This window comes from Mus pahari, chromosome 5, assembly GCF_900095145.1.
Source record: "Mus pahari chromosome 5, PAHARI_EIJ_v1.1, whole genome shotgun sequence".
NCBI lineage: Eukaryota > Metazoa > Chordata > Mammalia > Rodentia > Muridae > Mus > Mus pahari.
Window position 1 is genome coordinate 101,797,783 of NC_034594.1, and position 22,581 is coordinate 101,820,363.

Consider the following 22,581-nt stretch of genomic DNA (forward strand, 5'->3'; position numbering starts at 1 on the left):
TCTGCCTGTTTTACCTAATTTCCTTCTGTCTTTGTTTATTTCTTTGTTTCTTTTTATTCTTTCTACTTATTTTGTATGTGTGTGTGTCATGTGCGTGTAGGGCACACGGGTTCAAATATGTATGGGCATACATGTATGCATGTGAAGACCCAAGCTTGATGTCATCCTGCACTAGATTTACTGTGGCGGAGTCTCTCAGTTAAACTCAGTCTGCCAATTTGTTTAGTCTTCACTAACCAGCGTGCTTGGGGATCCCCTTTCTCAGTCTCCAAAGTGCTGGGGTATGGGTGGTTTGCCTACACAGCTGTACATGTCTGGTCCTAGCTATTCTTGCACAGAACATAAAGTCCTTAATCACTAAGGCATCTGGCAGATTTCCCTTTTGGAGGGTGGGGGCAGGGACAGAATCACTTGTAAACCAGAATAGCCTGAACTCCAGTTGTAACCAAGGATAACCTTGAATTCCTGATGCTCCTGCCTCCGCCTACTAATGGGCATTCTGGGCCTTTACACATGCTAGGAAGTATTATACCGACTGAGCTATATTCCCAGGCCTGGTCATTGATTTGCTCTGGGCATACCCATCAGCCCATCTGCAACTTCTCCTCAGGCCCTCCTTGCTAAGAAGCCCCAATATAGGGAACACTGGGCCTGTCTGCTGTTATCAGGTGTGAGGTTAGCACCTTCTTATTGAAACTCTACCCTAGAACTTTTCATTTTGCCTCTCAGTGAAAGTGAGAACCACAGAGAAGCAGGCACTCAGGTGCCTGTGCAGCAGGCAGGCGAGCCTGTGAGGCATAGCTTTTGCTCCAGATAGCTAAGGCAAGGAGCTGGGGGGAGGGAGGATGAAGCTTCGTGGTAGAACAGATACTGAAAGTTCACTCTGGCTTTGAGCTCAGACACCTCCAACATAAAGCTCGAAGGAAAGGATACCAGCTGTGCCTCTGGCATCCTTCTCGATGCTTGGGAATGGCACCTGCCAGAGTCATTTACCCTGGAACAAGGATAGTGAAGTCCAGCCATGCTTAAATAACACAGGACCATCCCCTGTATCCTTAACACTCTCTGACATCACATCCTCTTTCTTGAACACCTCTGAAACTGCATGTACAAACTTTGCTCCAAGCACGTAATAACTTCCTAAGCTCAAGTTACACAAGCACCAAGTACCAAGTCGTCACAGGACTCTGCCCACCCCCCACCCCACCATACATACACACATGGGATTTTTTTGCTGACATTTGGTGACATATCCTTCTACCTCCTCTGTACCTTTCAAAACAAGCTTCGTGTTTTGAACTAGGTCCAGAGGGGAACAGCCTTCGTACACCTGTGTCCACACACCCTGATGCATACTTCCCTCAGTGGATTTGAACAGCTTTCTGTTGCTGTACCAGACTTCTCATCTGGGCTCCCAGGTCCTGACCCTCAGCCAAAAGTGTTGACTCAGCACATTAAGCCAAGAAGTGAGCGGGCACTTCTTGGGGCGCTACCTCAGTACAATTACAGATCGTGATGGTTGTGTTTTGTTTCAACCCACACATTGCTAACTCCTCCTCCTCCTTCTCCTCCACAGCAGAATGGAAGCCCAGCAAGGAAACCAGCTGACTCAGGAACCAGAGTGAGAGCCACGAACTCTCCGCCCCAACCTGCACCATGAACTTGCCCTCCCCTTCTGCTTGTTGAGAGCCAAGGGAATGGTACATTGCTAGAGAGAGATGGCTTTCTTTTCTCCCTGGAAGTTGTCCTCTCAGAAGCTGGGCTTTTTCCTGGTGACTTTCGGCTTCATCTGGGGGATGATGCTTCTGCACTTCACCATCCAGCAGCGGACTCAGCCCGAGAGCAGCTCCATGTTACGGGAGCAGATCCTTGACCTCAGCAAGAGGTACATCAAGGCATTGGCAGAGGAGAACAGGGACGTGGTGGATGGCCCGTACGCCGGTGTCATGACAGCTTACGGTGAGTGAGGGGACGTGGAGGGATAAGTTGCCCTCACTGAGCATGCCTAAGCTTTGGAGGGACCCCAGAAGTTCTCACATGTGGGCTTGCTTGCTATGTTTTCCTGGGCAGTGGTTGCAGTTCATTTTGTATGTTTATCATTTTCATACGTGTATTTCTATATGTGAGTGTGGGTGAGCCTGGGCCAGACGTCAGCGGATAACCTCATTGTTGGCAGCTGCACGCCAGGCTAGCTTTCTCATGAACTTCTGAGGGATTCTCTTGTCCCTGCCCTCCATCTCTGTACAGGCACATTGGGATTCTGTATGCAGGCTGCGGTGTTTGGCTTGGTGTGGATTCAAGGGATCTGAACTCAGGTCCTTACACTTGTCCAGCAAGCCCTTTTCCTCACAGAGCCAACTCCCCAGCCCATAGCTGTGTTTTCAGAAAGGTAAAGCTGTGCCCTCTGTGGGACTCTACGCTCCTGTACACACAGACACCCAGACCTGCCACTCAGACCTGCCACCAGACCTGCCACCCAGACCTGCCACCCAGACCTGCCACTCAGAGCACCAGAGCTCTCTGGCTTGCATTTATAGCCAGTGCCCACTCTGTCAACTTATTTCTAGGTTCTGCTCACAGGAGTGTGTTCAGGGAGTGCAAACAAACATTTTCATTATCTGTCCTTAAACAAAATGTAATTAGCTACAGTGGGGAGGAGGATGTCTCGGATGTCGTTAAGGTCAGTGTTGAGCTAATGAACTGCCCCAAACCATTAATGTTTGATTTCCCAGACTTTATTGCTTTTGTCTTTAACTGTGCTCAGCTCTGAAAAAAAAAAAAACCTTCTACTCATTGCTCATTTCAGGAACCTCATGCTTTTGAAACAACACACGAGGGCTGGGTATAGAGCTTAGCTTGCCTAGCATGCATGGTTGGATCTGGGCATGGTGGCACATGCCTGAAACCCCAGCATGGCGGTGCTATTGGCAGGAAGATCAGATGTTCAGGGTCATCCTCATCTACATAGGATGTTTGAGGCTGGCCTGGCTACAGGAAACACTGTTTGTTTGTTTATTTATATTAATATAAAATATAATATATAATTTTAGATATGTATAAAATGATGTATGTGAAATGTATCTTCCTTTTTTAGTAAGATTTATGCTTAATTTAGAAAAAAATGCAGGCAGGAAAACAAAAGAGAAAAATCACATAAAAGCATCCTCTGTGCAATATATACCATTAGCATTTAGTATATAACTTTGCAATAGATTTTTTTCTGTATTATTATTATTATTATTATTATCATCATCATCATCATCATCATCTGTGCATTTCCATTCATGTTTCTGTGTGCAGGCACCACTGCACACAGTGGAGCCCAGAGGACAGCCTTTAGGAGCTGGTTCCCTCCTTCCACCACACAGGAATAGAACTCTGGTCTGGCTTGCATGGCAAGTGCCTGTACTCTCTGAGCCATCTTGTCTGACCCAGAAGGTGCCAGACTGCTCATACTGACATTTAAAATAAACATCGCAAGTGGAATTCAGGCCATAGTGTCTTAGAGAGTCTGCCTTCCAGGATGTACTGTGGTCACTGAGGATTCAGAATGACCTGGTTTTCTAGGGGGTGAGCTCTTGTTAGTTGTCAAAGGGGAAATGGAGCCATCAAACCCAGTCTTCAGTGGGACTAGTGTTTGCTGTAGATGGCATGCTGGGGTGGTGTAGGAGAGCTGGTGCTCTGCTTTGCAGCCTAGTTAAAGACGTGCCCTCATTTAGAACACATGAAGCTGTAGACTCAGTTTGGGCAGCTGGAGTACAGATACAGGGAATCATCCATGCCACTGCAGAAACTTGGCTCTACAGTGTGTTTGTCTGTGAACACCGATGTTCTTTCTCGGTTCTTAGGATCAGAATGGCCACACTGTCTGCTTTTAATGTATCTCTTCAAGATTTATCAGCAGTGACCTTGGGGGGATGGTGGCTCAGTTGGTAAAGGGCTTGCCAAGCAACCACGAGGACCTGAGTTTGATTCCCCAGCGGCCGTGTAAAAAGTCAGTGTTACTAGGCACTGGCTTTTCACATGTCTGAATAAAATGCCTTTTTAAATGTAATGTATTAAAGCCATGAAGCTCTGTTTTGTGTGCCACTGTCCAGCCACCAACACTAGGTACCCAAGACAAATGACTCACTGACTTGGCCTATATGGTCTGTCGGTCTCAGAGATCCGTTACCACCAGAGAGAACAGAATAGCACAGAATGTTAGTGTTGTATAAGTGTGATGTGACCCTGTGGTAGATGCTGTCTTAAAGGTTTAATTCTACTTTAATATACATTCGTCAGGAAAGGACAGCAACTTAGCAGGTGTTTCCTCTAAATACAGTTTATCAAACCTTTTTCATAGGCAAGACAAACACATGAGTTATGTATTTATAGACTGTGGTTTTACCAGTTGTCTTTATCATGTGTTGCTAAATAACTCAGAGTATAGCCTTCCTCAATATTCCAGAGAAAATACACCTGGTCTTAGCCTTTTAGCCACGAGCACGCTTGTGGGTGTGTGTGTGGGGGGGGGTAGAGGTTGGGGGATGTAATATAAAGGGAAACCAGGAAATTGATTACAAGAGGGCCTGAGGACCTGTATTCAATCCCCCAGAAACCATGTTAAAAAAAAATCGAAGCATAGTTGGTGTGCTTGTTATAATCTCAGCACTTGGGAGGTACTGGCTAGCTGACTAAGCCCACTTGCTGATCTCTAGACCAGTGGGTGACCCTTTGCCAAATAAAAACAAACAAGGTGGATGGTGTTTGGGGAATGACAGTTGAGGGTATTCTCTGGCTTCCTCCACATGCACATAGGTATGCACATGCAGGTACACACACACACACACATCTGTCTTGGTCTTGTGTTGGAATTCCCCCTGTGGGCTTGTCATCACAGGACATTGCATCTCTAAGAGTCTATCCAAGTTATTTATTCCAGTTCTTCCCGTTTTCAGATGAGCCTCAGTGATCATTATCTTTCCCCTCATACCAGCAAACACTGGAATAGGAGTCGTGAACAAGTCTGACATGATTTCCTCCCACCAAGTGTGGTGTTCGGAGCTGAGTTTCTGGAACTTACTAGAATGTGTGTGCTTGAGGCATTTGGGACCATCCTGTGGTGAGGTCTACTGAGACAGGGTTTCTTGGTTCTGTTGCTGTTTTAGGTTAGATAAATCTACTTCGGTACAATTTTACTTACATGGTGTTTTAATTTTCTTCTGATGCTGTTTTGGTCATAAGTTGCACTCTGACCAAAGGCAACTTAGGGAAGGGAAGAATTTATTTGACTTACACTTCCAGCTCAGAGTCTAACCTATCATTGAGAAAAGTGGAGGCAGGAACCTGGATGAAGGAACCATGAAAGAACACTGCTTGCTGAGTCACTCCCTGACTTGATGTGGTTCCCTCGTGGACTTATGCTTAGGTAGCTTAATTATACAGCTTAGGACCTCCTGCTAGAGAGAGAGGGTGGGGGGAGAGAGAGGGTGGGGGGAGAGAGAGGGTGAGGGGAGAGGAATGGGCTGTTTCAATTTGACCCTTAAAGATCACTAGCACACATCATATAAGCTTTTTACAGAAGATACCAGTTGCCTCTCCCTAGTTTGGACAAATATAGTGATAATCAATGTATTCTAAAGTAGATAACTGGTATGTTTGTTGAGTCTTGAGTTTGGAAACCTCACTGTTTCTTTGGCTTGGGATTTTACACACTGGCAATTAAGTGGCAGGGTAGTGTTAGCAAGGTGTGATCTAGTACTAGTCCTGAGAAATCTAGAGAGACATCCAGGTGACCCCCACCTCTCCTTGAATTTGCCACCACTGGTGACATTGACAGGTAGGCAGCTCTGGTGGGTGGAGGCAGGAAGATCAGGAGTTCAGAGTCACTTTTGGCTACACGGGAATTTGGGGGGCCAGCCTGAGCTACATGAGATCCTGCCTCGGGTAAGAGACTGGAACTCTGGGATGTTGTGTGGCTTAGCTGGGCTGTGTGGGTCATCTCTTTGCAGACTCTTCATTATCTGCCACAGACACAGACCATGTTTGGTGGGCTGCCAAGACATTCGCCCTGAAAGAATGAGCAATCGGTCCTATGTGCTCAGGATCTCTGTTTAGCTTAAAAGGATCCTATTAGTTGTCTGAAATAAAATTTTCAAGAATGAAGGGATTTGGTAGGAATGGAGGGGAAATGGGGGAGGAATATGGGGTATGTGTCAAAATGACCAAAATATATTATATACATGTATGAAATTGTCAGAGTATAGGAAAGTGACATGCCTCTTCTCCCATTCCCACATGGGAAGGGTCAGAGGGTCTTGGTATGCTATAAATAGAACTGTGGTGTTTGATGAATTTTAATAGATGATTTTTAAGTGATTCCTACTTCATTATAATCCCGTTTATAGATCTTGGGACAGTGTTGAGCAAGGTTTGGCCTATGGGCTAAATTCACACTGCTGCTTATTGGTATAAATAAAGTTTTATTGGAACATGGCCACTCTCCATTGTTTATGACAGATTCAATTACTTAGAGACATAGTGACACCAACATTCACTTCACACAACTGAAACTTCTGAAGCCTTCCAAATTCCTCCTTCTCCAGTCACCATAGCCCATTCTCTGGTCACACCCACTAGGGATTCAGCAACTACCCAGGATTCTTTCGATGCAAGAAAGTCAGCGACTTACAGCTTGTGGTTGAATCCTCTCTGCTGCCCAATTTTGTAAAGAAAACTTAGAATACAAGTGTCCTAGTCACTGGAGGAGCTGGATGAAGCTGTATCCAGGGACAAACCCTCAGTTAGTTTAACACAAAATAGGTATGTGACCGAAATCCTAGCTCCATGGCAGCAACCTTCGCAGTACAGGTGAATTGTTCTGGAATTCTGGATTTGCGAATGAGAGGCTTCACCCTCTCTCATCCGTGAAGAGCTCCTTCCTACCCATGTCCCCACAGTTTTTCCTGTCTTCCCATCTTGCTTGGGGTCTTAAGGAATAAGGAACAGAAAGCAGAAGAAAGACTTCTGAACTCCTTTGGGGACTTGGTCATTCAAATGTGTTGCTGGAAAGTCCCCAGCAGCCTGTGAGGAACAGTGGGGCATTCATCCTTGGGCTGCAGGGGTGTGGGTGCCTACCTTCCGGCCACACCTGCTTACCTCAGGCCAGCACAGCATGGGCTGGGCCTGTCCAGGGTCATAGCGGCTGTCATTCACAACAGTCAATGCTGTTCTTGTTTCTGAGGTGACCCGATCTTTCTCGGGCTGCTTGACCCACATTCCCAACCCGAGTGGTGCTCTCTTACTTAAGGCCAGACCTGGGCCACTTGTGTGCTCTCGTTTTGATAAATTCAGCACAGTGCTATCCTCTCTGCAGTCCAGCTACACCTTACGGACCTTAGGGACCCTGTCTCGTCCTCCTGCCTCGCTGGACACTGGCGTACTTTACTCTGGAGACGTTCCTAGTTCAGACTAACACAGCCGTGAGACTCTCCTAGCTCTCTCCCACCCACAGACCACTTTCCTGGTCTCTATTGGCCTCTAGGGTCTGTCTGTCGCCTTGGATTCTGCTGTATGTCTTGGATTCTGTCTGTATGTCTTGGACATACTGTTCATTTGTCTGGCTCTCATCCTTAGAGGTTGGCTTGTTGTTAGGGTCCATCCGGTGTGTCCTAAGCACCTTTCAGTTTTATGGTAGAAGAAGGATCCTTCTACTCCTGTGGATGCTTTGCCCTTCATGATAGCGGGGGAATGTTGGGGAGTTAATTACTTCTTCCTTGAAGAAAAATGGCAAAGAGGGGATTTGGTTTATAAAAATAAATAAATAAATAAAAGCCCAGGAGGGGCCAGAGAGATGGCTCTGCAATTAAGTTTTCTGTTCTTCCCACATCTTCACTTGGTGGCTTAGAACCATCTGTAACCCCAGCTCCATAGGATCCAGGGTCTCACTCTGGCCTCTGAAGACACCTGCACTCAAGTATACATACCTACACCTACACACACACACACACACACACACACACACACACACACACNACACACACACACACACACACACACACACACACCTGCACTCAAGTATACATACCTACACCTACACACACACCCATACACACACACACCTGCACTCAAGTATACATACCTACACCTACAAACACACACACACACACACACACACACACACCTGCACTCAAGTATACATACCTACACCTACACACACACACCTGCACTCAAGTATACATACCTACACATACACACACACACACCCCTGCACTCAAGTATACATACCTACACACACACACACACACACACACCCCTGCACTCAAGTATACATACCTACACACACACACACACACACACACCCCTGCACTCAAGTATACATACCTACACACACACATACACACACACACCCCTGCACTCAAGTATACATACCTACACACACACATACACCTGCACTCAAGTATACATATCTACACCTACACTCACACACACACACATGTGCATGTGCACACACACAGGCACCTTTAAAATAAAAATCCCCAAGGGACCTCTTTGCCTTGAGTGGGGAGAGAAGCCACCTCTCCTGGTGTATCTTTTACTGTATTTGAATTATCATACAGACTATTAGGTTTCATTATGATAGTTTCAGTTTGGTTTTGATGGTTCTCCTCCCCTCTTTTCTTCCTCATGCTTCTGTTTCCCTTTGTCCCTCCCATCCCCCACCCCACAGCCTCCTTTCTGCCTTCAGGTCCCCTGTGTCTGTTGCCCATCTCCACCCTCAGCACCTTCTCCCCCTCCACGATCCCCTTTCCAGTTTCGTAGCCTACACTCACATGCACACATTCTCTCTCTCTCTCTCTCTCTCTCTCTCACACACACACACACACACACACACACACACAAATACATACACACACTCACATATATACATAAAAAGTTAGGCTCTGTATTTGGGGCCAGAGGTAGTATTTATTTGTCTTTCTGCGTCTGCATCACCTCACTTAATGCAGCAATATCCAAATCCACTTACTGTCCCACAATGTCCATGTTTCTTTATAGCTGAATGAGTGAAATCTCCTCCTGTATGTATGCCTTGTTTTCATGGGTTGATGGGCACCTAATAAACAGGGCTGTGCACGTGTGTCTGTGGTCCTGGAATAGAGTCCTGGGAGTGTTTGTTTAGCTGAAGGACAAAGGGGAGAGGTTTGGGCAGAGCATGCACAGCTGGAGACAGATGCACATTGTGGATACTAGAGGGACCAGGTGCTGTGAGGTACAAAGCCCATGTATGGAGGAGAGGGTGCTGTTGCAATGAATGCTGGAGGTGCCCCTGGTGCCCCTTGGAGGACAGCATGGTGGTGTCAATGAGGTGAGGGAGTCAGCTCAGGGCTTTAGTCAGCAGTCTGGACTGAGCAGCCCTGAGTGCTTTAGGCCGGTGCTGCCTCTCCAGCCTGGATGCATGTGTCTAGGATGTTGGCTCCACCCTGTACTGCACAGCCCCAGATGACTTCTAAGCTTCACATAAGAGCTCTTACAAGGCTTCTCTTTCCATTGTCCTAGGAGAGAGAAAAAAAAAAAGGTGAAACAAAGTTACAAGTCTTGAAAAAGTGCCCCCCCTTTTGTCTTCTTGCCTCTATTGTTACAAATAGGACCAAGGGAACTGTCATGTGAGGGCTAGGACTTTTGTGGACTCTCCTGGGAAACCACCACCTAGAAGCAGATAGTCCCTGCCCTTGAAGGAAAAATACATTGTTACTGCAGCAAAATGTAGGAGGAGGGTAGGCTGCAGGACTTGTCTCGGGAGACCTTGTTCTTTGTCCAAGGATGCAGCCGGTCAGGTTTAGGGAAGGACTGCTTGGCACCCTGGGAACCTAAAAATGGACCTCTTTGGGGGCTTGGGGCATTTCCTGCTGTGCTGCGCTGGACATTCAGCTGCACAGTTCTGTCAAAGGGAGGCCAAGCTCTGGAGTACCTCAGCCCAGTATGAAGATTGAGGAGACAGCCAGTATGGTATTGGTGTGTGTGTGTGTGTGTGTGTGTATGCAAGTGCATATATATGAGTGTGCATGTGTGTGTGGTATGTACTTGTGTGTAGTGTATGTGTGTTTGCGAGTGCATGTATGTGTGTGTGTGGTATGTACTTGTATGTATATATGTGAGTGTGTGTGTGTGTGTGTGTGTATGAGAATATAGGGCCCACCTTTCTCCCTACTGTGGAGCCTTTTCTCCCACACTGGGCTTGAGGAAGGGATGCATCTCAGGGCCCTTACCTGGTGTTGAGAGCCTGCCATGGTCCTGTCTCTTTCCACTCCTCTCAGAACAAGCCTGACAGACCTCATACCACAGAGATCCAGCTCTCAGGAGTTCCCGGCCCATCTCACTCTTGTTCTGGGTCTTGGATGAGTGACTTCCTATGATCTGGCCTCTGTATCTTCTTTACCCCCTCCTCGCTCACTCTCAGTTTGAGAAGTCTGCCAGAGCTCCTCACAGGAAGGCCTCACCGCCACGGTTGCCATCCTCCTCGCCCGTGTGGACAGACAGCAAACATTCCTGGTCTCTTTCCGGGCTTTGCCCAGCACATAGTAGGAGCTAGAGATGAAGAGTGGCACCCCATCCCCCCTCACCACAGGTTCTGTGTCTGTGTGGTGTCCTGGCAGCTGGGATGACTTTGAGAATCACAGTCCTGTTTTTAGCAAGGCAGGAAGTGGAAGGAATTCCATGTAGACTCCACATCCAGGATGCTCCAAGTAGTTATTATGGGTGATCTTGATATGGCAACTGTTTATTGTCAAAAGCCCGTAGAGATCGTTTCCATGTGGGTTGGGAGATGAGTCTGCTCCATGCCAGATGTGTGACTTTGGGCAAGCGGACGAGCCTCAGGATGTAGTGGATGTGACCTCCCTGAACTCATGGCACAGCTATAGGGATCAGAGGGGACAGCTTTTATCCCCACACCAAGCTGGGTGAGAAACGTTTATTACTGTCACTACCCACACCCGCCTGGTTGAACCTCCATTAATTGCCTAGTAGCTGGGGCTCAAATGTTCAATCTTTGGATTCTGTGAGTGCCCTGGTCTCTGTTGCTGTGGAAAAACACTGAGACCAAAAGCAACTTAGGGGAGGAAAGGCTTTATTTCAGGTACAGGTTACCGTCCATCACTGAAGGAACCGGACTTAGACACTAAGAGGCTGCCTAGCATAGCATTCAGAGAGCTTTTGGTTTAAGCACTACCACATGAAAAACAAAACAAAACAAACAACCCCTCCCCCAAAAAACCAAAACCAGACCAAAGCAAAAACACCCTAAATTAAAAAACCCAAACAGATATGGTGGTGCTCATCTGGCACCCAGCACTAGAAGGCAGAGGCAGGAGGGTAAGGAGTCCAAAGTCATCCTCAGCGCTATAGGCTACGGAGAGAGTTGAGGGCAACGCGGACTGCGTGAGACCCTGTGTCAGGAAAAATCGAACGAGTAAAGCGGTGTGTGCCACTGAGACGCTTCTGAGAGGTGTCCTCCCACTTGATATCAAAGCCGTCTTCTGAGAGTAGAGACCTCTGCACTGCCTGCAAATTTAAAATGGCAGTTTGTGCTTATGTGACCTGGAGATGGCGTGAACTTTTGTAGAAAATTGAGAGCATATGAGGAAATCTAGAGAATGAAAGCTTTGGTTCCAGGTTCAGATCTGACCAGTGATAACAAAGTTTACTTCTTGCCCGACTTTCTTTCCTTTCCTCTAAGGGCTCATGTGTCTCAAGCCAGCCTAGAATTCATTGTGGAGCCAAGGATGACCTTGTGCTTCTGACTCTCTTGCCTCTGCGTCCTGGATGCTGGCATTACAGGCGTGCACTGATAAACCTAGGTCCTATGGTGCTGGGGCCCAGCCCAGGGCTTTGTGCATATAGGCAAGCTATCTACCAACTCAGCCACATTCACAGCCCTCCTCCAGTCTTTTATAAATGCTGGTGTGGTGTGTGTGTGTTTGTGTGTAGACAAATGTATACATGTGCATGCTCCTTTTTAGAAATCGGGGTGGTATTTATATACAACAGAAAGCTTGTCTTTGTGGTGTTTTTTTTTTTTTTTCATGCTGTTAAGTCATTTGATAGCCACATCTCGTTATCGACCTCATATGAATTGCCGTTGGCACTAAATACAGATGATGCGGCAAAGCCAGTATCTGCCTAGTAGTCTAGCTTACAGATTGGATAACATAACCCAGTCTTTCTCTTGCAGTGTTTGACTCTTTTTTACTCTCTTTTCCAGCTCTCCTCTGGTATAAATAACAATTATTCACTCACACACACACACACACACACACACACACACGACTATAGGGTCTTTCCATGCAAAGGTCATTTTAAAATTAATTTTAAGACATGCAAGTGATGGGACTTGACATTCCCAGCAGCCAATGGCTATAGGGGGCCGAAGTTAATTCTCTTTTCATTAATACCTTCCTTTCTCATTAGTGCCCTGTCTTTGCCTGTTCTCTGCTGCTGTGAGCAAGGGTGCTCAGCGGCTCTCTTGTCCACGTTCTGTCTCTCAGGGCAGCCTTGGCAGAAAGGGATTTGAGATAGGAGCCAAGCAGTGAAGGAAATTATCTTTGGCAGTTTGGATGTAAGTCCTTGGCTCATTGCATACGTACTTCTGTGTGGTTGAAACATGGTCACTGTCCCTCGCAGGTGAACTGCAAGTCTTGGCCTTGCCTAGAACCTTTGGCTGACTTTTACAGATCCTTCTTAAAATGGGGCCTAGTAATGCCATAGATGAGTGTGTTGAGTACCAGCTGGCTGGGTCTTAACTCTGCTCTTGTTTTGTTGCTGCTATCCCCCGACCTCCCCCCCCTCTCTCTTTCTCTATCCCCGTGCTTTTTAAAGTACATACCATGGCGTACGTGTAGAAATCAGAGGACAGCCTTGGGAGATGTTCTCTTCATCCTTGTTTGAGGCAGCATGTCTTTCTCGCCAGGCCAATCAGTTGAGCTTCCCAGGATTCCCTAGTCTCTCCCTCCTGTCCTGAAGCAGTAAGTGGACCCCAAGGAGTCGTGATTGGCCCAGGGCAGATGGGGTCAGAGGAAGGAGAGCTCCCATATACAGCCTTTCTTGGTAATTTCTCAAACATTGATTGGTTTAATTCAAGAAATCATGGGTTGCCAATCTCTCTTGAGGATCTAGGTCATGCACCCGAGAACCCTAATCTACCAGCAGAGCCACTGTGTCTTCTGAGGGCCCTTCTTGGACACCCAGTTGACCTCAGTTGACCTAATGTACAACCCTTGCTCACAGAGGTACAGAGAGACTTGCCTTTTCAGTGCCAGGGATCCTGGTAGCCAACATTAATCTGCACAAAGAAACAGCTTGGCTAACGCCTTCGCCACCCTGATCTTGATTGAGCCTTCTCGCCCTTTCTACCATGTGCTGTCATGGCTTCCTGGAAATGACAACTTCCTGATGCTCTGAGGGCGCCTCATCTGCTGCAGTCTAATTGATCTCAACACTAACCCAAGAGGTCCTGGCTTGAAAAGCAGCATGCCCTTTCCTGGAGGGGTGTTCTAAATCTTCTTGACCACCTGCTCTCTTCCTTATTGTGTACAGTGAATTGTAGGAACATGGAAAATCTGGGTAGTAATGTTGGGCTTCAGTTTTTACCACCAAGGCTTTGGAAGTATGAAGAAAAAATTTAAAAGTTCATTAGTAATTAGAAACTGTAATCCTGCTGAGGACACATCTTACTGCTACTATAACCATAAAACACCATGATAAATATAAAAATATGCTAAAAATTGGAAGGAATATTTGTGTCCTAATTTTCATACTAAACTCCATCAGAACTATTTTGTATCACATAAATGGGGTTTACCGTTAAATGCAACATAATCTAATATTCCACCGTTTGCTTAAAACCGCAATAAAGCTGTTAGCAGTTTTTACACCTTTTTAAAAAGGTGAGAAATGCTTTTATCACCTGGGAAGCTATAATTTATGTGAGGACAATTGCTTGTTCTTGTAGGTGATAGTTGATCTGTTTTGTTAATTTGCTCATATAAAGCATATTCATTGGGTGCCTCAGTGTGGTGGGCACTGTGTGTATTTGTAAAAATACAGGCCGGGCTTTGCATCCTCTTTGTGTAGTCTGTCCCCACCCCTACCCCATCTGTCTGCCTGTCTGTCTGTCTCCCCCTCTTCCTCTTCCCTTCTTTCCCCTCCTCTTTCTCTTTCCCATCTCTCTCGTTTCTTGTTGTTTGATTAGTATTTCTTCACATGTGTGTGTGTGTGTGTGCGCTACATGAGCGTACGTGCCTATGGGGTTCGGGAAAGGATGTCAGATCTTTTGGAGCTAGAGGTTTAGGTGGTCGTGAGCTGCCCAGTGTGAGTGCGAACAACCAAACTAGGCTTCCTCTGCAAGAGCAGAATGTGCCCTTAACCACTGAGCAGTCGTTCCAGCCCCATCGCTTTGGTGCTTATGTTTCTCCATTGTATGTTGTCGCTTTAAGGCCTCCTCACTGCCTTGTATCCCATAATGCAGGGTGGTCCCCACACTGAATGTTCTCAACAGACTGCCCATGCTCATTACAGGCTCATGTGTCTGTTCCAAGGAGCTTGTTTCTTGACCTAGGTGAAAATTGGTGGAAATGTCTGACAGTCGAACATCTAAGAAAGGGACTCCACTCTTTCAATGTTAAGTGCTACAAGGGAATGTCCTTAGCCTTTACAATACAACCTCATCCTTACTAGTTTAATAAATATTTGTGAACAGTGGTGACTCTAGTTGTTTTCCCAAATCTGATTATAGTTAAGGTCAGCTTCTCCAGCATGGCTCTGAACATAGAATTATCCCTGTCAATAATCAACAGAAATACATCCTTTTTTTTTGTTTTGTTTTGTTTTGTTTTTCGAGACAGGGTTTCTCTGTGTAGCCCTGGCTGTCCTGGAACTCATTCTGTAGACCAGACTGGCCTCGAACTCAGAAATCTGCCTGCTTCTGTTTCCCAAGTGCTGGGATTAAAGGCGTGCGCCACCATGCCCGGCACAACCCTTTTTTAAAAATTAAATTGTCCAGGAATATATGAGGGAAGTGTTCTCCAGGCCTCATGCCTTACAGAGGAGCCAGTGGCTAGCTGCTGGGAGAGGGACAATCATACTCCTTTGAGAATATGCATGCCCATTGTAGGTAGGCAGCCTCACACCCATGCGCATATAAAGAGGGGGGAGGGAGGAAGGGAGGGAGGGAGAAAGAGAGAGAGAGAGAGAGACAGACAGACAGACAGACACAGACATGAAGTTGTGTTGGGGGATACAACCTAAAGAGTTGGAGAGGGGAAGTGTGTGTGAATATGGTCATACGTCATTGCGTACATGAGTGAAATCCTAAAAGAATAATAAAAATGTTGAGGCCCAATGGTGTGGTTCATTTGGTAGGAGGCTTGCCTAGCCACATCCAACCCCAGTTCCACATAAAGAGATGGCACACACCTGTAATCTCAGCACTCAGGAGGTAGAGACAGGAGGATCAGGAGTTTGAGGCCATTATTGACTACGTAGTAAGTGCAAGACCAGCCTGGAGTTCCTTAGACCCTATATCAAATAGGAAAAAAAAAAAAAAAGATCAAAATAGAATATGCTAGAAAGTAAAGTAAAGGTAACAGTGAACTTCATTCTGAAGCTGCTGCGAGGCCAGGCTACACCTTCAGATCATCTCTGTGTGTATTTATCCACAGCACCATGTGGAAGAGAAATCCCTACAGGGCTGAGATGGGATGGGCCATGGCAAAAAGATTCCTCCCTTTGGACCTGGGTCTGGAAATAATCTCACAGCCTCACTCCTTCTCAGCCTCGCTTTCACACAGACTGGCTGGTTTGCTGGAGTCTGGCCTGACTGAAGGAGGTTCCTGCTATCTCGCCCTAGATGTGCTCATTTTAGGGGGGGGGGTCAGCCACTTCAGAAACATTTAACAACTTTTGTGGCTTGTTTGTGGTACTTAGGAGGTACCTGTCACGTGTGTGAGTGGGCAGATCAGCGGGCGATGCTGGGCGTCCTGTTCTCTCCATTCTTTATCTTACGCTCTTGGGGCAAGGTAGCAATGGAACCCAAAGCCATGCTGATAGCCAGCAAGTCCTAGGTCCTCTCACTTTCCTCCCAGCCCCGCCACTCCCTAACTCAGGTCACTTTCCTCCCCAGCCCCCCCACTCCCTAACTCAGGAGGGCACAGGCATGTGTTTTCTGTTTATGAGTTCGTGTTGGGCTATGTCCGTACATATCCTGGGTGCACGCAGGCCACAGGTTGGCTATGCGTGGCAGAGCCTGCAGCAGTTTTCAGTTTTCTATATTTCTTTTTTCTCCTTCCCCAGATCTGAAGAAAACGCTCGCTGTCTTGCTGGATAACATCCTGCAGCGCATCGGCAAGCTGGAGTCAAAGGTGGACAATCTGGTCAATGGCACAGGAGTGAATTCCACCAACTCCACCACGGCTGTCCCCAGCTTGGTGTCTCTTGAGAAAATTAATGTGGCAGGTAAGGATGGCGGTTCCCCGCCCAGCCATGGGACTGAACCCTTCCGAAAACCACAGCACCAAGGTTCTTACTGGTGCAATAAAAGTTCCTTGAACTTGACATGACTGTCATGAAGGCAGGCTTTACATTTATTTTTTAATAACAGATATTGGGAGACCTCTATGGTTGTCTCCAAAGAACTGGTGAATTCTGTGACACTATGCAGATAAAGAGCTCCCAGAATTAGGTTGTGCCGATAAGATTCAGAACATAGATGAAAGGAAGCTCAGAGGTTATCAGAAAAACTCCCACCAGATGAGTACTCTCCCTTCCCAACTCTTGTCAGATGCAAAAGCCTGCTCACTGTTAGTAAACCTGGTGTGGGTAAGCACTCCTGCGATCCCAGCACGTGACAGCAGAGGTCACTGAGCAGCTTAAGGTCATCCTCAGCTACTCAGTGAGTCTGAGGCTCTCCCAGGCTGTAAGAGGAAACTAAAACACGGAAGGGCCAAAGCTGGAAGAATTTTAACAAATGATAAGGCAGCGCTGTTTTGTAACACAGAGCATGAAGGAAATTCTCTGTGGTTGCAGGCAGACACAAATGAATGGTTAAACTCATAGGAAAAAAAGGGGAAAAAGATGGAAGAATGTAAAAGAATTTCTCATCCCACAGAGGAGACATTGAAGGTCATCTCGGTGGCACAGCCTGGGCTGTGTGAGAGTCTGTCTCAAGAAATAAAGATAAATGCTAGGTAGCCAGCATGATAGATGGAAACCCCAAGATCCTGGAAGTTAAGGCTATTCATTACCTGTGATAGCTTCTCTCGCCGCCTTGCTAAGGCATGGTTGCCACTGCACAGAATACCTGTGTACATGTGGAACAGCAGACACAGAAGGTGGAAAAGCCTTCCAGCCAGGTGCCATGAACACTCGTGGACACTGCTGTGTGATATCCACAGGGATGTATCCTACCTGCCCTGCCCCCTTTTAATATTGGCATCTCAGACAAGAGGAGGGAATGTTGAAAGCACAGCCTGAGTCTTACAGCAAAGGCTCATCCACAGTCTGCATTGGGTCCAGCTTCAGATCATAACACCTTGGAGTCCACTCCTGACCCATTTGTGTGTGAGTCCTAATTCCTCAAAGGGATGATTGTAGTATCCAGTGTAGGGCTAGGTGGTGGGGCACTGTGGATAAGTGCTTGTGAGCAAGCTGTCTGGACTTTTCATATGTGACGTTCCCTGACTATGGTTAGAAGATAAACTAAGGGGCTAGAGAGACGGATGACTCAGCTCTTAAGACTACTGTTGCTCTTCCAGAGGACTTGGGTTTAATTCCCAGCACCCACATGATGGCTCACAACTGTCTATAATTCTAGTTCTAGGGGGATTTGATGCCCTCTTATGGCCTCCTGAGGCATCAGGCAAACACATGGCATACAGACATACATGCTGGCAAAATGCCCCCATCTATATCTATGTCTATACATATCTATACATATATATGTGTGTGCATGTATATATACATGTATATGTACATACACATATGTGCACATATGCATTTACCTATCTATCTGATGAATTTAAGTAGCTCTGTTGCTTTTGAGTTGTTAAAGACCCAGCGTTAGGTGCCGGGATGGAACTCAGTTGGCAGAGTGCTTGCCTGTCATCCACGAAGCCCTGGGTCCTCTCCCCAGCAATGCCTAAAACAGGGAGTGGCGGTGCACACCACCCTCTCCGAACTTGTATTTAGGAGGAGGAGGAAGTAGTGTGATCAGAAACTCAAGGTCACCCGCAGCCTCAGGGCCAGTTCCAGGCCACCCTGGGATATAAACAGCAAAAGAAGCGATACATAAAAGGCTGCTTCCTCTCCCTTCCTTTCCTGTGAAATGAACCTCCTTTCTCATGGACCTAAAAGTGGGAGAGATTTTTCTCTCCCCTTTCCTACCTTTCCTGGTGTCAAAATAGTGAATGCTTCCCATTCAGCAAGCTGGGTGAATTACCTTTTGCTCTGGCTTTGTGCCATTGTGCAAGTTTTAATTCACAAACTATATTTCGAATAATCCCAGCATCTCACCAAAGTGTGAAAAATAACTTTTAATTACAACACAGAGACAGTGTCATCTAGGCCATAAATCCTGTCTTCCCTGCCATTTCCAGCAGTTTCTGTAATTAGACAAGGAAACCTCCCACTGTGTTGAGCTGCTTATTAATAAGTGGGCGCTGTGCCTCTCCAGGCTCTGCTGTCAACGCCCACTCCCACGGGGGTGTGTGGGGAGGGGAAGCTTGTGGAGAGCTCCTGACTGACTTCATCATGGTTCTGTGGTATCTGATTTGAGAGATGGAGTGGTGTTTCTTCCTCCTCTTCCTCTTCCCCTCCCATTGTGTGTGTGTGTGTGTGTGTGTGTGCTACTTATCCTTCTGCATGCATGTGGAGGTTAGGAGCCAACATTGGATGCCTTCTAAATTGCTTTCAATTTTATTTGAGGAAGGGTCTCTCATTGACCAGATCGCTGATTAGGCTGTCCTGATTGGCCCCAGGTTTCCCCCGTCCCTACCTACCTAGCTGAGACTACAGGTGCACTTTTATGTGTATATGCAGTCCTCCTGGGCTTGAGACAAGCACTTTGCCTACTGAGCCATTTTCTAAGTCCGCAGGATGTTTTTCTTCCTGTTTTTAGGTTTGTTCTATGGACAGCCCATGATCTGGCTAGACTTTTATGCCACCACTCTCTCCCTGCTGTGTGACCCTGTGGCCTTTAACTGTCCAAGTTTGCAACCAGGATATAGAGAGAGGCTGCTTTTCCTGAGTGTCAGATCCTAGGGCACAGCATCGTGGGTGAACTCAGGAATGCCATGGTACAAATGCTTTCAAATGGGATGTTTGCTGGACCTGGGTCCTGTGCTACTTTAACTCAGCTAACAAGGGTCTGGGGGGCTTATTCTGGAAGCTAGTGACTCGGATTGAAGCATCATTATAGGGGCCACCACAGATGTGCTTCCAATATTTAGTGAATTTAATATAATACAAACACCAGAATGAAGAGCTGGCAAGGTGGCTCACTGATTAAATGATTAAATACTACTCTTGTGAAGGACCCAAGTTCAGTTCCTAGTTCCCATGTTGGGTCACTCATTATTACCTGTAGTGCCAGTTCTAGGGGACCTGATGCCCTCTTCTTGTCTCTGTGAGCATCTGCACCCAAGTGTACATACTCACTCACAATTACATAATTTTTAAAAAGAAAAAGAATGATGTTGATTCTTTTAAATTTAAGAAATAGTGAATTCAGGATCAGAATTATTTTGTTTTGAGTCAGGCTGTATATTAGTTGCTTTCCTGATACTTTGATAAGACACCATAACGAAGACAACTTAGAGAAGAGTTTATTTATCTTGCCAATCCAGAGAGATAGAGGTCCATAATGGCAGGGAAGAGTGACAGCCAGCATGGGAGTGGAGCAGAAACTGAGGATTCAGATCTTAAATTAGAACAAGAAATAGAGTGAGTTCCCTAGAAATAGCTCTAGTCCTTAAACACTCAAGGCCCGCCCCCCAGTGACACACTTCCTCCAGCAAGACCACACCTTCTCAACCTCCTCAAACAGTGCCATCAACTGGAGACAGATTATCCAAATGCCAGAGGCTATTAGGGACAAACTACCACCTGGTCTCATGTTTCCTTGGCTGGTCTTATTCAGCCAAGACACTCTGAGCTGCCCCATCCATCCATCCATCCATCCATCCATCCATCCATCCATCCAGGTTTTCAAGATAGGGTTTCTCTCTGTAGCCCTGGCTATCCTAGAACTCACTCTGTAGACCAGACTGATCTTGAACTCTCAGGATCTACCTGTCAATACCTCCCAAGTGTTGGGATTAAAGATGTGTGGCATCAAACTGGCAATTCTGAACTTCTCATCCTCATTTCTCTCCTTCCCAGTGGTGAGGTTAGACCTGAGGTACCACACCAAGTTTATGGGATACTGGGCATGCAGCCCAGGGTTTTGTACACACTGGGCAACCACTCCACTAACTGAGTCACATCCCTAGCCCACAAATGAAATGTGTAATAATCAACCCCATGCTCTTGTCTTTGTATCCATATGTTTAGGTACACTCCATACCTTCTGTACATTGGATAATTAGGGAAAGAGTATACACACACAAAGTAGCAATTATTGTGAGGTAGGATGACTGGGGAGGGCTTCTACAGGAAGTTATATTCTGGAGCTGGTTAGATTGGGGCCTAGGAACCTTGTGGAAGAGAAGCTTCCTAGAAATGGATTGTGACTTCAAGAAAATGGGGAGAGAAAGAGAGGAAGCTAAGAGCAACTGTACAACTGGCGCCTGTCACTCTCCTGTTGTTGCAGGGGCCATACATTGACTTCATCTGTTTTGTATTTGAGTACTTGAGAAACAAGTACTCAAACATGTCTTATTGAGTTTAAGTATTTGGGAATGGGAAAAGCCCTTGATATCACATTGTCTGCAAGGCCACTTATGCCCTCCATGTCAAATACTCAATCACTGCTGTGTCAAAGTACTTGCTAAAAAACAAAAACAAACAAACAAACAAAAACCCTTAAGTGGGGAGGGCTTCTGCTGGCTTCCAGTTCGAGGGTCCAGTCCATCATGGCAGGGCAGGACAGCAGCTGAGTGTGAAGCAGCTGGTCACATGACATCCACAGTCAGGAAGCACAGGGAGATGGATGCTGGGGCTCAGCCTAACTTTTTCTTTTTTGTGCACTCTGGGAGCCCGGTCAGTGGATGGCACTACTCTGTGGGTAGGCCTCAGTTAACCCAGTCTAGAAACTCCCTGTGGACATGCTCAGAAACTTGCCTTCTGGAAATTCTAGAGCCTGTCAAGTTAAAAGTTCATACCCTTCTGATAGCCATAGGAAAGAGATTATGCTTTAGTCACCTCCCCTCCCCCAATTTCTAGCTGTAAGTCATCATTTTGGACCAAGTCTGTGGCTTAATTACTTTTGTATTATTGTAATAAGACACTTTGACCAAGGCAAGTTAAAAAGTTAAGTGCTTAAGTTGGGACTAACAATTTCAGAGCATTGGAGTTCATAACTATCTTGAAGGGGGAGCATGGCAGTCGGCAGAGAGGCATAGTGCTGGTGGTCGCTAAGAGCTTACATTGCAATCCATAAACAGAAGGTAGTGAGAACTAACTGAGAATCTCCCAACAGAGAATGGCACAAACTTTTGAAACCCCAAAGCTTGTGCCCAGTGACACACTTCCTCCACTAGGCCACATCCTTAATCCTTCCCAAACAGTTCCACCAAGTGGGACCAAGTATTCAAACATGCATCACCTTTGAGACCATTCTTAGTCAAACCACCACAGTCTACAACAGAGTTGTTACCATTTTCTGAAAGGTCTTGGCAAAAGCGAGCTGAGCTTCCTAGACTATTAGCTTTTCTGATAGAGAGGTTCCCTCTGTATTGGCGTCTGCTGCTTTAGCTGCCATGATGTAGTCCCTCTGTGCACAGATGCATCTTTTCTTTGGCATGCATGTGGATTTGCTAATGTTCTCCTTGCTTTCCCCTGATGCTGGAGGCTCCTTTGTGCCTTGTCAGTTAACCAGTACATGGGTTTTTATCTGTCTGTCTGTTTTGTAGCTGTCTCCCATGTCTACAGACAGGTTGCTCTAGAGAATGAGAGTCCCGCATTAATAACTCTCCACCATGAGCAGCCTGCCATTGCTTTTGCTGCTTCATGGCTGTGCTGTTGGTCCTCAGAGCCCTTTTGTCATCTCAGCAATGGCTCGGGAGCCGTAAGAGAGTTCATTTTTATGGGGTTCCAACCCGACTTAAGTGAGGTTTTTCTTTCTTCCTTCCAGCATGAAGACATGTGGTAATTGCTCAGAACGCTCTCCCTGGCGTGTCTTTACAGCTTACTCTGGCGGTGCTCAGCTCACTGATGTTTCTGATGGCTTACTGTTGTGTCTTATTGCTTGCTGATCTATCTTCTGGTTGACTGTAAACTGCTTCTAAATTGGGCACTGTAGCAGTTGAAAGAGTGTTCACTGAATTTATTTATTTTTAAAGAAGGAACAGCCGTGTGTGTGTGTGTGTGTGTGTGTGTGTGTGTGTGTGT

General features: G+C 46.4%; 1 protein-coding gene across 6 annotated transcripts in view; it reads left to right on the forward strand.

The window, feature by feature from the left end:
• Positions 1-22,581, forward strand: part of Mgat5 (alpha-1,6-mannosylglycoprotein 6-beta-N-acetylglucosaminyltransferase) — a 277,034-nt gene that overhangs the window by 94,511 nt on the left and 159,942 nt on the right. For 4 of the 6 annotated variants that reach the window (XM_021197508.2, XM_029538622.1, XM_029538623.1 and 1 more), the window contains 2 exons: positions 1,577-1,959; positions 16,330-16,491. In XM_021197508.2, the coding sequence (XP_021053167.1) occupies positions 1,719-1,959; positions 16,330-16,491 (403 nt within the window). In that variant the 5' untranslated portion in view covers positions 1,577-1,718. The remainder of the gene's footprint in view (positions 1-1,576; positions 1,960-16,329; positions 16,492-22,581) is intronic. The other 2 variants (XM_029538621.1, XM_029538625.1) reach the window with 1 other exon arrangement.